This window comes from Natrix helvetica (genome assembly GCF_964273705.1).
Source record: "Natrix helvetica genome assembly, chromosome: 1".
In the NCBI taxonomy this organism is placed as follows: domain Eukaryota; kingdom Metazoa; phylum Chordata; class Lepidosauria; order Squamata; family Natricidae; genus Natrix; species Natrix helvetica.
Window position 1 is genome coordinate 316,420,392 of NC_138548.1, and position 16,357 is coordinate 316,436,748.

The 16,357-nt window shown below is 40.9% G+C and overlaps 1 protein-coding gene across 13 annotated transcripts in view; it reads right to left on the reverse strand.

Annotated features, from left to right (window-relative positions):
- The window catches only part of GRIP2 (glutamate receptor interacting protein 2), a 539,887-nt gene that overhangs the window by 15,400 nt on the left and 508,130 nt on the right, over positions 1 to 16,357 (reverse strand). For 10 of the 13 annotated variants that reach the window (XM_081950498.1, XM_081950493.1, XM_081950487.1 and 7 more), the window contains exons 18-21: positions 15,813 to 15,952; positions 12,853 to 13,017; positions 8,445 to 8,601; positions 4,257 to 4,377 (exon numbers count right to left, since the gene is read on the reverse strand). In XM_081950498.1, coding sequence (XP_081806624.1) covers positions 4,257 to 4,377; positions 8,445 to 8,601; positions 12,853 to 13,017; positions 15,813 to 15,952 — 583 coding nt within the window. The remainder of the gene's footprint in view (positions 1 to 4,256; positions 4,378 to 8,444; positions 8,602 to 12,852; positions 13,018 to 15,812; positions 15,953 to 16,357) is intronic. The other 3 variants (XM_081950499.1, XM_081950492.1, XM_081950496.1) reach the window with 1 other exon arrangement.

Sequence of the window (16,357 nt, forward strand, 5' to 3'; positions counted from 1 at the left end):
CTGTGTGCAAGTATGTGTCCTTGGGCTTAGAAGGAATTTAAGTGCTCCAAACAAGTCATGAGTCATCTTTGAAGCTGAAAAAGGATAGCAAATCCAGATTTTGCCTGGACAATGTTATGCCAGGCATGTCAAGCAGCTTGTCTATCAACCTTACAAAAGGTTATTCTGAATTTGGGGGGACATAGTCTATATTCTACAACCTATCTGACAATTTGTTGCTTTCTTTATATCTGTTGTGGTCCACCGACGGCCTGCATAGCTGGCAGCAGTCGGACAGTGAGGAGGTTGGGGAGGAACATGGACCAGTCCTGGAGTCTGGGGTTAGGCTCTGCATCAGTGGCAGGGAGAGGGCCAAGGCCATCTGATGGTTATTTGCTGTCTCCAGAGCCTCCGGAGTCTGACATCAGCAAGGCAGAGGAACAGCAGGTGTCTGTTCCCAGCGTGTGCATGCGCAGAGCTGCCAGAAGGCAAGAACAATTAAGAAAACAGGGTTGACTTGGGAGTAAGGCTTAGAGATGATTGGCGTCTCCCATAAGACTTAAAAGAGGAGTGAACGGGACATGAGCGTTTGCAGGAAGCAATTAGTTCATCTGGTCAGTTCAATCTCTGAAATGTTCTCTTAGTTTGGCCTTGCTCTGCATTTGGCAATTAGGTCTCTCGCAGGGAGATAAGGTGGGTGTTTATCAAAATTCCCCTGAAATACTGTGGCAACTCGAGCCGACATTTGTCAGAATCTTCACAGACTGTTTGTGAAGCCTTGTGGGCTGTGAATGACCGCAATTCACAGCTGTATAAATAAAAGAAGATTTTGGGGACTAAGATTGTGATTTATGCTTTCTCAGGTCAGAGCAATATATCTGTGGCCCTTGATCAGTGGTCTGTGGACCACTGGTATGTCCATCTGTTGATCTGATCTGCAGCTTCCACTGTAATTAGCTCCAGTCAACTGGCCAGCAGTCTACTTGTTGCAAAAATCTTGTCTTCTTCCCAATCAAAGGAATGTCAAAGTGAACTGTGTCACTATGAGGTAGACAAGAACAGCTTAGCAATAACAGAAAAACTAGCTATTCTAAGGTCAACAAGTAACAGGAAGTGGTTTAGATGAGTACATGTCTGAAAATAACTGAACAGCAAATTCAATTGAAAAAGGAAGCACGAACTCAGAGACAACGCTCACAAATATGTACGAAATGCTGGAGGAAGTAACAGCAGGGAGAATGGAATCAAGGAGTTCAGCAGAAGACTTCTGATCCAGGCTGTCTACCTGCTGCACACTGTCTTCCTTGACTCCACATCAAAGCCTGGCCAGTCTAGTTATGGGATGGTAAATGTATGTTTATGTGCCTGACTGGGGATTGATTATTCAAACTGCAGAAATAAACCAAATATTTTTGTTGCTTATTTCTTGCATCTCATATCTAACTGTTGCCCTCTAAACTTTATGGTATTGGTTCCTAGGTGCAACTGAACTGTCCCTGTATCTTGATGTGGAAAGAAAGAAGGCTTAGCACAGTTTCCTGGAATTCTCTTGCTACTGTCAGTTCCTTTGATGCCATGAGAATCTCCAGGGCAACCCTTTACAATTTCCATTAAGGGATTTCTCTCTGTGGAACCCATAAACTGCTGGCAGACACTCTATGTAGGACTTCTTAGGAAATTGCAATATTGCCAACCTGCCTGCTTTTTACAAAGCAATGGATTAGTGCTAGTGTCTGCTGTTTCTAGTTTACACAAGCGTTTTTTTAAAAAAAAAATGTTTCTAGGGTTCTTTGTTTCTGTTACTTATCATGCTGGACTGTAGTTACTCATTGGCAAAGAGGGATTCATTTGAAAACCAGTTCACTGAAGTGTTCAAGTGATAATAAACACAGCATCGTGAGGACTAAAACACAGGAACCTGACAATACGAGTAAATCCTCAGAGCTGTTACAAGTGTTAAGTCCACCTTGAGTTAAATGTAACTGTGATCTCACACAAGCAACACAAAACCAAATGTACAAATAGGAAAAGCCGTCATGAAGATCCCAAACTGCAGTTTCATTGGGCTGGAGGGCATTTGGCCCCAATCTTCTGGGTTCTCTTATTATATGGCAAGTGGTGCATAAAATAAATCAATGAGCAAATCAATGCTTGGAAGGAGGGTTAGGTTTGTTTGTTTGTTTGCTTGTTTTTTACAAAATTTAGTTTTAAGAAAACCCTTAAAAATAGACGGGATAGGAAGATGTACCCAAAGACAGTCACAAGCAGAGGTGGGCTGCTACAGGTTTGCCTCGGTTCGGGAGAACCCGTAGCTAACATTATGGCCGGTTCGGACAACCTCCAAATCCCACCCCCGGCTGGCCCCACCCATCTCACCCCTCTCACGCTGCCCCTCCCTGGAGTTTCAACACGGCCCATTTTGGATGCAACGTAAGTGCAGGGCCTGTGCGGAAGCTCGAGGAGGAGAAAAACGGGCCTCCTAGAAGTTCCAGAAAGCTGGAAACGGACTCATTTCTGGCCTCCGGAGGGCCTCTGAAGCCTGGGGGAGGCAGTTTTCGCCCTCCCAGAGACTCAAGGGAAGCCTCCGGAGCCTGGGGAAGGCAACAATGGCTCCCCGCCATGGTGCAAGAGGCTGACTAGACCATGCCCACCCTGGCCATGGCCACCCAGCAACCGGGCAGAGGAATTTTTGAAGCCCACCCCTGGCCACAAGGCACTAATAATCATTATTTCATTTACTTAAAAAGGGGTCATGTTCCAAACAAATCCCATGTTCTTCAAGCCAAAAAAACATTGGGAAGGAATATTGGTTTAATTGGCTGGTTCCTGCATTTTCTGAACATCCATTTAGTGGTCCACTTTAGCAGAAAGTGTGAGAAGGACTGTTTTACTCTCAGAAACCAAGTGTGCCCTGTAAGTTACTTGAGACCTTACTTTGAATGGAAACACAAAACTGTTTGGGCCACTACACAGACTACAGGTAATCCTCGACATATGACGAGAATTGAGCCCAAAATGTTTGTTGCTAAGTGAGAGATAGTTGTTAAGTGAATTTAGCCCCATTTGTCAACCTTGTTTGCCATAGTTGCCAAGTGAATCACTGCAGTTGTTAAGTGAGTAACATGGTTGTTAAGTGAATCGGGCTTCCCCACTGAGCTTGGAGGTCACAAAAGGGGATCACATGACCCCAGGATACTGCAACCGTCATAAATCTGAGTCAATTGCCAAGTGTCTAAATTTTGATCACGTGACCACGGGGATGCCTCAATGGCCATAAATGGGGAAAATGGTCATAAGTCATTTTTTTTCAGTGCTGTCGTAATTTTGAATGGTCCTTAGATGAACTGTTGTAAATCGAGAACTACTGTACCTGTAAAGGTAATATAAGTGGTTGGCCCTACCTTTTCTCTCTGCTCTCTACACCAGGGGTCACCAACTTTTTGGACCTCAGGGACCAATAAATTCATAATTTTAAATCCCGCAGACCACTAATATGATCTGCCTAATGACTGGCTAGGTGGTCATGTGACCGGGTGGGCGTGGCCAACTTAATGTCACTCACATTGAGGGATACCTCGCCAGCCTCTACTTGCTCCTCTCCTTCCAGCCACTCCTTGCCGACCCGCCTGGGCTCCTTAGGGCCCCAACAGGAAGCAGTTGCTGGAGCTAAGCAGACACCATGAGAAAGAGTTGGCAAAACAACTGGCTCAGTTCAAATTGGATTTGACTGAGAAGAAGGCTCAGCAGAAGCAATTCACTGAGGACTATGAGCAGAGGCTTTCCAAGCAGAGAGAAGTCCTGTGGGTGTGCAAGGCCAGGTACCAGCGCCTAGACGCTTAGGGGGCTGAGATGGTCAGCCAGTTCCAGGCCATGATGCAATCCCACTAGAACAAAGCCCTCCGGCTCTTCACCACCAGTAGCACTACCCTCCAGCCTTCGCTCAAAGCCCCACACCAGGAGACTGAAGCAAACCCCAAGTCAGAATTTCTCCCCCCTACGACCCACACAAAAAGACCCCAAAGGAGGAGACTCTCTGCAGCAACACAAGCATTCATTACACGTATCCAGCCCAGGTGCCATAGTTTGAGGACCCCTGAATTAGTGCAATATTAAAAAATGCAAATAACTTTTCTGCGGACCACCCAAAAAAATTTTGTGGACCGCGAGTGGTCCACGGACCACCAGTTGGTGACACGCTCACAAGCACAAAGAGGAAAACATGGTAGGCACAGCAAGGATAGCAGTGTTAGGCACAACCACTTTCGAAGATTCATTACCTCAATCTCCCTCAAAAGTTCCGACTGGCCGCACGTTTCCAAGTCCTCCAAAGCTTCTCCAAAAACGCGCCAAAAATTATCCTCATGTGGCATCTCAAGGCCATTTTGGCGGGTGGGATATCTGTTGTAACGTAGGAACCAAAGATTGTCAGCACTCTTCTGGAGCAGGGTGGAAGCTTCAAGGCTACAGCAAGTGGCTCGCCAGTAAAAGCAGAGACTTGGCAGAGTCTTCATATACAAAAGCAAACAACATGAATTTTTCAGGCAAGAAAGAGTCCAAATACAGAACCTCCATGCACTTTCACTAATGGGGCAAAAGTCCTTCAAAAGGAAGAATTAAACTGGAGTAGCAATGTCAAGTTCAAGAGGGTAAATTAAAAAGTGCCTGTAGGAAGATTGTAGGTTTAGGAAGACGTGTGGTTTTTTTTTTTTTTTTTGGTGAAATAGAGAAGTAAAAGAAAAAGAAAAAAAGATGCATGATGGATAAACCAGGAGCCTCAGAGACTGTTAGTACAAAGGCGGATGGGACAGAATTCAGATCTGAGACACAGAACACCTGAGAAGAGAGAGAAAAACACAGAGGGTAACGGACATGGTGAGAAAATGGTAAATACATCAGGTCTCTAGGGGAGCATATCATGTAAAAAAGATGTATATAAAAATGATTTTCTCTAGATTAGGCAAGCAATTAAATACAGGTAGTCCTTGATTTATGTCCACAATTAAGCCCAACATTTTTGTTGCTAAGTGAGACAGTTGCCCCATTTTTCTTGCCACAGTGAATCACTAAAGTTATTTAGGTAGTAACAGGGTTGTTTACATTTACAATTGTTGTTAAGTGAATCTGATTTCCTCATTGACTTTGCTTTTCAGAAGATCGCCGAAAGGGATCACATGACCCCAGGACACTTCAACTGTCATAAATAGGCTGCAAAATGTTTGCATTTTGATCACATGACCATGGGGATGTTGTAATGGTCATAAATGTGAAAAGCTTTTTCCAGTGCCACTGTAACTTCAAACGTCACTAAATGAACTGTTGTAAGTCGAGGACTACCTGTAATTAGCATGACTTCATACAGAAGGCTGAGCAGAGCCTGTATGTAAAAACCACAGAGGCTTCAATTCTTATGTTCATTGCTCAATACTTTTATTTCCAACAGTTTACAACTCAAAACTATGGTAAGAACATAGAATATTCTGGTAGGGCAGAAAGAGTTGTGCTTATTGTTATCCATCCCTCTTTAAAAAAAAGATGGCAAAATCAGCAACCCTCAGTCCAATCATCTGATGTAACTTTCCCATGTGCATTCTCACAGGTGTTTGGGCTGCAGCTCCCAGAATTCCTTGCCATCATGCTAGGCTGGTTGGGGAATTCTGAGAGTTGTAGTTAACAGTCAACACCAGATTGGAGGAGGATAAATAAATAAATAAACAAGAAAGACCCAACTAGGATATTAGAATATAGAATAACCAAGTAGGGCTAAGAACAACCAAGGGCAAACAGCCCCATGGTTAGGCTAAGAGGTGTCTTAAGATGCTCTGTTCTGCTGGGGACAAAGCCACCCCCATTATGTAAAAAAGCTACAGTAATTCCCCTCAGATTCAGTTACACTGTAATATACCAAAACATACAGCTGGAACAGGGCAAACAAACAGGATCAGATTTAATTCTTGAGTTTAAGCCCTTAATTCTTGAGGGCTTGAGTTCCTTCTTTGGGGGAAAAAATATGTTCTAGCCATCCCCAAATTGTATTGTAACGTTTTACTTTTTGCTCTCTTCTTTCTAAGAGATAAGAGGCCGCCATTTTCTCTCAAGAAGAAAGAAAGAAAGAAAGAAAGAAAGAAAGAAAGAAAGAAAGAAAGAAAGAAAGAAAGAAAGAAAGAAGAGAAAGAAAGCCTTACATTAGGAGGAATTGTGCCAAAGAAAGCAGAATGTTTTCTGCAACTCTAACATTAAATGAACTGGGGCCAGGAAAAGCAAGGAGCTTTGATTCACCCAGGTAAACAAACAGTCTTTGCTTTAGTCAGTTTTCTAAGTCAAAGAACCAGACAACAAACCCTGACATTCTTCCTCCAAGAAGCCCCAAACCAGATATAGGTGTCATTTCTTTTGAAAAGGAAAACAGGAATTACAAATGAGCCAAAGTCATGAAATGGTTTTGGAAATCCATGCCAGGGGAATGATTATTGTTTTAATGGTTTCACACTACAAAAAACTGTGACACAAATAGACAGAATGTTGAACTGAGACTTTTTTTTAAAAAAAAAATATGCCGCTGCCTTTTGTTGTTCTTCTAACAGCCTCATCTCAATCTCTTTCTCCCACCACCACCCAATCTTTAGTTATGGAGTTCTTTTGTCTCAGACTGCCTTTGTCTTCATGTCCATCCACCATGTTGGCACTTCAGGATTCCACCTCAAAGATTTATGATCCAAACAATTTGAGGCCCTTTGGCTAAAGACCATTCTTAAATGGAGATATCAAACAAAACCAATTCTGTCTCCTTGGCAGCTTCAAGCTATTGAACCAAGAAAACTTGAAAACTGGACAAAAATAAAACTGGGGAACATAGTTTAAACTCGATTCTAGAAGTCTCTGTGCTGTTGTAAATAGGGAGCACTGCAGTTGACAAGGGTGACCAAAAGTTAGCTTTCAGTAAGGGGACATTGCTTTGCACGTGTGGCTCTAAGTGTAATTACACAAAGAAACAAGCAGAAAATAAATAGATAATTTTAGACACATAACCACATGCAATCTGAATAATTTTCACATTGGGCCAAGGACGTCACAAGATGTGGCCAGAAAAGCTAAGATGGAGGCCATGATAATATGAGCAATGCTCCACCCATTTTTTCAGTGTGACACACACAAACAAAAAATAAAAACAGATGGAGCTTTAATCCCATTGTTGTGTCTGCCATCTTGACTTTTTCAACCATACCTGGCAGACACCCTTGAAGCTGCCCATTAAAATCTTGATGCTCCAAGATCAGATATAGAACACTGAATATCATTGCAGAGTATCATTATCCAAGCAATATGCCAGAATGAAAACTGGAACATTGAAAGGAGGCCAAATGTTGACTTCAGAACATCAAGTGCATTTTATTCCACACAAACTGGAGTGAAGACAAGAGGGAGGTAAATGGACAAAAGCAGCATTTCTGTCTTTTGGACATGCATTATTACAGTGCATACACATATGGGGAAAAAAAGCTTGCATTGTCATGATAAGATGCTGCTTTCATCATTTTGCCGAAACCAATGGATTCTGAGGATGCTTCTACCTGCTGTTCCACTTGAAATCTCCATTGTGTTTACAAAACACAAACACAAGCTTAATTCTGTACAATGTATTCCATTTTCAGAGAACTAGAACTAGATCCTAACACTTTAAAGGTAAATTCACTGTACTGCTGATGATCATCTGGTGGAGTTAGAAACATTCATATTGATAGAAATCCATGAATGTAAGAATGTGATGAAATCCTGATCGGCATGAACAATAGTGGCCCTTTTGGGAGACATTATTCAGCTTCGTGTAGTAATCATTGACCTTTTTCACCCATAGGGATCATTAGACATCACCTTTGGGAGAAAAATGTCTTTGCACAGCATTGTGCATTTGAAAAAAGCCAATCCAGTTGCTGTGCAACTGAATTAATGAAAATCTATCAGTGCCCCTAACAGCATATGTCTTCAAGGGCATATAGTATATGGAGGTTCTTGAAAGTAGAATGCAGTCATTCCCTTGGAATCAAATTTCCATCATTTCATGAGAACTACTGGATTCTGAATTCTTAATTCCTTCTCACTTAATTCATGCATTTCTGAAAACTCTGCAGCCTGAAATGCATGGGCATTGCAAAGCACAAATATGAATGTTTGATTAAGACAGGGAGGTTTCATCCTCCTGCACAATTGCCATATACACATTGCAACTTTTCATTGAGGTTTCCTAACAACTTTTAACACAGCAAAACCACTACTTTTAAATGCTTTAATAATCATTTGTGCTGACAGTGAAAAATAGAGTTTGGAATAGAAGAGGCTCATTGAAAGCCTATTTCATTGCAATGAATCATTTCAATTACACTTCAAGGAAGCATGCCTGAATCTTTGAGTCTTGCAATAGATAACAATATGTATTCATTTCTCCCCTGTCTTTCCCCAAAAGGACATACCTGCTTGGCTTCTCCCAGTCTTCCTCATTGAAACCACCATGTGTAAAAGGGTAACTCTTCCTGGCGTCTCCAGGAGGGGTGCTGCTTTTCTGCCTGCTGGATCGCCATTCATGGGGATGAAGTGCAATGCTTACAGCCTGAGGCAAGTAGGTACCTACTGGAATTGGGGAAGCAGGAAAAAATGACAAGAAGAGGAAGGAGATTATTTGACTGCTATTGCTGAGAAAATTACACTGGATGAGAAGTCCATTGGTATGTTTTCATTCGTCAAACTGCTTCTTGTCAACAAAACTGGGAATGAAGTGTGGGATTGACCTGAACACTAGAAAAAGCTCCTCTTGTCTATTAAAGAAATGTTAAATATGCGGGACAGCTGTAAAGTGAAGAAATGTTCCAGCCAAGTCACACAGGACTTTCTCCAGCAAAGCATCTGGAGGAAGAAGAAGAAGATGATGATGATACTTTTATTCATTAAACATGAAACTCAGTCAACTGAACATTTAAAAATGTGTCTCAAATATCATTGACTAGTGCTGAAGATTGATATGGGTTTCTACCAGCATCCTAAGAATTGACCAAGTACATTATTATTATTATTGCTATTATTATTATTAATATTAATAATATTAATATATAGTGGATGTGGCAGTGCCTGGAGACAGCAGAATAGAAGAGAAAGAGGAGAAGATAACAAAATACAAAGACCTACAAATAGAAATAGAATGACCATGGCAAAGGCAAGTAAGGATAGTACCAATAGTAATAGGTGCCTTGGGTGCAGTCCCAAAACAACTGGAGCACCACTTGAACACCATAGGCATTGTCAAATTTGTCATCACTCAATTGCAGAAGGCAGATTTATTTGGAACTGCTTTCATCCTGTGGCGATATCTGTAACACCATCAAACATCCAGATTTGCCTATCCCAGCTCCTTGGTAAGGACTCGATAGTTAGACAAAAATGCCAAACCCAGTCTGAACATCTGGCTGGCTGTGCAATGATTAATGATTAATGATGATGATGATGATAATAATGATAATAATAATAATAGTTTGGTTCATTGACATTGCAATACCTGGTGATATGCGAATTGAAGATAAGCAGCAAGAAAAAATCACAAAGTACAGGGACTTGCAAATCGAAGTTGAACGACTGCAGAAAAAGAAATCATGTCCTGATTGTAATTGGAGCCCTTGGAGCAATACCTAAAGGACTACTTTACTATTTGGAAATTCTAAATTTATTGGATTTGAACATTCTGATGCTACAAAAAAACACCCTACTTGGAATAGCTTATATCCTCTGACGTTATGTTAACAGTTTCTAGGTCCTTGGTTAGGACTTGAGTTGCTGAGCTACCAACCAGCCTCAAAGGCTGTGAATCTCACCAAAGATTAACCACATAATAATCAAAAAGTGATATGAGTTGACTTTAAAAATCCTGCTCTGCTAGTCAACAGACTTCCTGTATCAACTACTATTATTTACTTGTGGTAATCTTACATTACCTTAAAACTGTTTAATAACAGGATGGGAGTCTGATCCTTTCGCCACTAGACATACTGGTTGGGACTGGGGTGGAGGGGGAGGGTCTACATCAGGCTTACCTTAAAGGAGAGTTCATATGATAATCACCCAGTGTCAAGAAAACAAGTGAAGAAAGCATTAATGCTCACTTTAAAATACTATCCATCCCTCAGTTAGATAACAATCCAGGATTATTCTAAAGGATCAGAAAGTGGTGGGAGAGGATGAAATAACTAGCTAGCCAACAAGACAATTTCCTATTTGTTCAAAACTTAAGCAAATTGATTTATTTAAGTATTCATCATTGTTAAAGAATGGATTTATTACTACTAGAAAGGTTTCAAGGAAAATTTCTCAGAATTGGAATGCAAAACTGGGGGGAAATGCCTGGATTTGGATGAATGAGAGACCAGAGACTCAAGATGATAATGAAAAAGCAGGGAAGGAAAGTAGAGGAAACACACACACAAAGGAATGCAAAATGATGATGAGGCAGAAAATGGCATTTTCAGCTGAATTGGCCAACAGGCTCCTCATTCTGCTACAACTTGAGATGGAGAGCATTCAGAAGCATGTGTTTTCTTTCCCTAGTGTATGTGTTGTCCATTTATGGTTATGATACCTGATTTCACCCTGAAAAAGATGTTTAAGGCTGTTAGTTAATATTAGAAAGTTGTTGACAGAGGGGTTTGTAGAGATGAGATTTTAAAAAAGTCAAGATGGTCACTATAATTATGCAATCAAAGCTCTGCTCCCCTTTTATGCAATTACTCCAGCCACTCCTTTGCTCATTTCCACCAGGATTTCAAGGCAATAAAATATACTTCATATTCTTTTCCAAGAGTATTTCCAGAAAAATAATTCTGTAAAGTAGGATAGCGAAATGCCTAATGGGTTTCTATGGTTCGGAATGAACTTCTAACCTTCAGTTTTGGATCATTAAATCCCACGTCCTAACCACATCACCCTGATCAGTTTTCTTTGGCAACTGGCTTGAAATGAGTGGAGGAATGCCATTCAGAGCATTCCCAATGCTTAGGATAGGGAGACTGCCCAAACAATTTGTTCATTCCATATGCAAACATCCGTAAACAAAGACTGTATCTTTGTAGAATGAATCATAGCATCCATGAAAACAAGAGAAATTTATAGAATGGAATAAAAAAATAGTCCAGATGGAATTTAATATTGTGATTTGCATGCCTCACCACTACATCCCCAATTGCAATAGTCAACAAAGAATTGTACATCCTAATATTATTCTGACCTGGTCAAATGGAAAAAAAAGAAGAGAAAGAGAACATTTCTTATCTTCTTGCCAAAAAAAGAGAGAGAGAGAGAGAAAAAAAAAAGAACAGGCCAGTTGCAGAATGTATTGTGTTGTGTATTCATCATGCCTAGTATTAATATTTATTTAGGTATGTATAACACACATCTCTCATTTTCATCATAGCTCCATCCTCTATCATTCCCATCTACCATGACCTGGTTAGCTGAAAACTATGAGAATTGGAGCGCAATGAAATTGGAGAAGGCCAGGTACAGAAGACTAACCTTTGAAGGCATTCTAGTGAATGTACTACTTGTACATTTGTAAAGTAAATATTATGCTTTGTTGAGCAACTTATTGAAATACATCCCATTGGCCAAGGCCATAGAAGAGAGCGTACACTGCTGCACGTGCATTTTGTGTGAGACCAGCACAAGTTGTCACTCTTGTATAAGCCCTATAAACATAATATAATTCTTTCCAACATTACTGGGGCAAATGGTCACCATCTGTTGGAAATACAGGGAACTGATGTTTGCTTGGTATGTAGATGATCTTTCTTTTAAGGTTTCGAGAGACCTGACTTCATAATAAGTGTCAATGGTAAGTACAGCAGGGATATAGTCAGTCTAGACACATTGTTTTTTGAAAGACCCTCAAAAATCCGTAACATAATTGTAGGAGACAAATATCAGAAATGAATTACGATAAAGGCAGAAGTGGGCTGTGCCGGTTCAGACTGGTTTGCGTGAACCGGTAGTTCTGACCAGTGGCTGGGCCCGGCCACCTGCCCTGGCACTATCCCATCCTATATAATCACCATTTTTTTGATGCCATGTGCTCACATTTTTGGTTCTGGGCGAACTGGTTGTTACATTATGCGACGCCCACCATTGAATAAAGGCTGTGTATCAGTGGTGAAATTCAAATTGTTTTACTACCGGTTCTGTGGGTGTGGCTTTGTCGGCGTGGCAGGGGAAGAATACTGCAAAATCTCCATTCCTACCCCATTCCAGGGGAGGATACTGCAAAACCTCCTTTCCCACCCCACTCCAGGGGAAGGATACTGCAAAATCTCCATTCCCACCCCATTCCAGGGGAAGGATACTGCAAAATCTCCATTCCCACCACACTCCAGGGCAAGGATACTGCAAAATCTCCATTCCCACCCCATTCCAGGGGAAGAATACTGCAAAATCTCCATTCCCACCACACTCCAGGGCAAGGATACTGCAAAATCTCCATTCCCACCCCAATCCAGGGGAAGGATACTGCAAAATCTCCATTCCCACCCCATTCCAGGGGAAGAATACTGCAAAATCTCCATTCCTACCGCACTCCAGGGGAAGGATACTGCAAAATCTCCATTCCCACCCCATTCCAGGGGAAGAATACTGCAAAATCTCCATTCCTACCGCACTCCAGGGGAAGGATACTGCAAAATCTCCACTCCCACCCCACTCTGAGGCCAGCCAGAGGTGGTATTTGCGGGTTCTCGAACTACTCAAAATTTCCACTACCGGTTCTCCAGAAACTGTTAGAACCTGCTGAATTTCACCCCTGGTGTGTTTTGACACACATACCATAAAGGAACAGGAAGTTCAACTTACCTTGGCTTCCATAGCCTGTGTCAATACCCGAACCATCCCAGGATTCCATAGCACTATCCACACTAGGGATCGTGGTGGAATACACCTCGGAGAGCTTGCTAGTTTTCTGAGAATCAGTCAAATCATCCTCTAGGTCACTAACCTCAGTCTTTTGAGGAAAAGTCCCTGCAATCCAAAGAAAGATGGAGGTACAAACTTTAATGATACTCCACAATTTGGTTGGTGTCTTTTTACTGTATGCTATTATGACAACGAACTAATGTGCATAAGTTTCACAGGATGTGGGCCTAACACTACATCTCACAGATGACACAGGATGTTTCAGTATTGCAGGAGCTTTTCTTTTTTCTTAACTTTTTTGGCATCAACCTGTGTGCCATAATTGATAAGAAATGCACAAGCAGCACTTGAAGTGAAGTGTTAATACCACTTTATAATGCCTTGGTAGGGCCACACTTGGAATATTGCATCCAGTTTTGGTCACCACGATGTCGAAAAGATGTGGAAATTCTGGAAAGAGTGCAGAGAAGAGCAACAAAGATGATTAGGGGACTGGAGGCTAAAACGTATGAAGAATGGTTGCAGAAACTGGGTATGTCTAGTTTGATGAAAAGAAGGACTAGGGGAGACATGATAGCTGTGTTCCAATATCTCAGGGGTTGCCACAAAGAAGAGGGAGTCAAGCTATTCTTCAAAGCACCTGAGGGAAGGACAAGAAGCAATGGGTGGAAACTAATCAAGGAGAGAAGCAACTTAGAACTAAGGAGAACTTTCCTGACAGAACAATTAATCAGTGGAACAACTTGCCTCCAGAAGTTGTAAAAACTCCAATACTGGAAGTTTTTAAGAAGAGATTGGGTAACCATTTGTCTGAAGTGGTGTAAAGTTTCCTTACTTTACTTAGTGTTCCAACAGTGTTGGAAAGGAACTTAGAAGACCTCTAAGTTCCCTTCCAACACTGTTATTCTAAATTCACTTTTCTAGAGTTAAAAAAATTGCAGTTGTCTGCTGCCAATATGACTATAAGAACATTTACTTACAATTGAGTGAAATCAATTAGAAACTTATAAGAAACTTATTTCTAAGAAAATGATTTTTGAATTTGATGATGGCATTTCTGGACATTTAAGCTAACATCATCTGGACAATTTGTTTTTAACCTTAGAATCTTTTTCTAGGCGAAAAGACAAATATAAATTTGTTATGGGGATGGATGAAGTTGCTTATGGTAACTCTACTGTAATGCCACTGAAAATTCCAATTCTGGATACTTCTGTAGTTGCACAAGAACACCTGACTTTTAAGAGGTGCTGTCTGAGAGTTTTTAAACGGTGAAATGGAATTCTATAAACTTCAGCAAGACTTTGTGTTGTCCACTTCACGGCTTCAAATGGGGTTCTGGAGAGCTGTCCACCAATGCTCTAGAGATACAGCATTTTAGATCTGCTGCCTATTAAGAGCAGATACAAAGACCAGAAGCCACATGTTTAATAAATATTTCTTTTCTTTTCTCCTTTTTTCTATTCCTTCCTTATCTATTCACTATTTTACTTTCTTTATTTCTTTTGTGAAGTTTGTATTGTTGCCTTAAAAAAATCTCATTTATAAAAACTAGAAGGAGGGAGGGAGGGAGGGAGGGAGAACACGTGCATGTCCCAGTTTGGTGTAGTTGTTAAGGGAGACTGTGAGTTCTAGTCATGTCTTAGGCACAAAAATAGCTGGGTGACCTTGGGCCAGTCAGTTTCTCTCAGCACTAGAGAGAATGCAATGGTGAACCACTTGCCAACTACCACAGCATTATGAAGTCAGAAGAAAGAAACTCTCTATAGAGCTGACATGTGATATTTGAGCATCAGATTTGACAGGGAAGGAGGCCTATGTCAACTTGTGAAGCATTCCTGACCTGCTGTCAAGTTGCCATAGGCAGGGTGATGGAGAACTGAGCCTTGCAGCTGCAGCCAGGGAATCGCATTTCAGTCAAAACAAAAGCACCTTCCAGCCATCTCTATGTCAAGGCCATCTCCATGGATACCCGGAGTTGCCAGAGGGAGGGACTCTACAACCCACGAAATTGCTTCATTGGGGAATGTGACTGATGACACACCTTGGCGGGAGGGGGAAACAGGGTCAGAGCTTGGGCATGAATCAAATGAGGTCAGAGTTGGCTGAAGCTCCTAATAAATAACTGGATTTCTTTTGAAGCTTGGCTCGAGGCTCATGATTTAATTGGGGCATTGGTTGGAACCCTGACAGCCTAATCCTGCCTTTTCTACAACTCAGTTCTTCGCAACTTTTATAATGCTGGATCAAAGTTAGAATAACTTGGCTGAGATGGGCAGCTATAGAAATGGAATAAGTAAATAAATTAAAGACAAGAAAACTTGCGTGAGAGGAAAACATTGAATTACACTTTCTTTTAAAGGAAGCGTAAAGTTCATAGAAAGTGTAAAGTGTGAAATTCAGAGAAAAAAAAACCTCCTTTTCTCTGCATCCTTAAGAGACAGGCTTACAGATAGCCCTCAACGTATGACCACAATTGAGCCCACAATTTTTGTGGCTAAGTGAGACATTGGTTAAGTGAATTTTTCCCCATTTTATGACCTCTCTTGCCACAATTGTTAAGTGAATCACTGCACTTCTTAAATTAGCAAACTCGTTGTTAAGTGAATCTGAATTCCCCATTGACTTTTTCTGTCAGAAGGTCACAAAAGGTGAGCACATGACCCTGGGAGACTGCAAGCGTCATAAAGATGAGCCAGTTGCCAAGCTTCTGAATTCTGATCACATGTCCATGGGGATGGTTTAATGGTTTTCAATATGAAAAATGGCCATGAGTTACTTTTTTCAGTGATGTTGTAACTTTGAATGGTCACTAAACAAACAGTTATAAGTCAAGGACTACCTGTAATTCAGGGTAATATAGATTTAAATTAATTAATTTTTAAAAATTACAGACTTACTTTCGGTTTGCTTTTTGATTTTTAGTGTTACTGTCTCTCCAGCCATTTGGAGTAGATGTATGGCTTCGCTTAGAGGCTTCCCTTTAAGGCTGACATTATTAATAGCTAATATCCGGTCTCCTACGTGGATAGCTCCAGTTCTAAGGAAAAAGTAAAGGAAACATCAGCTGTGATGCATGGCAGCAATTTCATTTAAAAATCCATCCCTCTACCGTGAATTATAAAACAGAAAATACTATGGACATTCGAAGGAAAATATGAAAATAAAATCCATAATGATGTGTAGATTTCCAGCCATTCATCATTCATTGTTCCTGTGCTTTATACTGGGAAGAGAAATTCTACTGTGTACGTATTCTTACAATTCACATTAATAAAGAAATAATCAAGGAATAATCCAGCAATTTCATATCAGAAATTAAATTGGTCACAATCTTAACCTGGAGATTATTATTATAATTTTGCCATATCTTAAGAAAGAGCCTAGAATTGGATGAAATGTCAAGATCTCATAATAGTTTGGCCATTTTTTATTTTTAAAATGA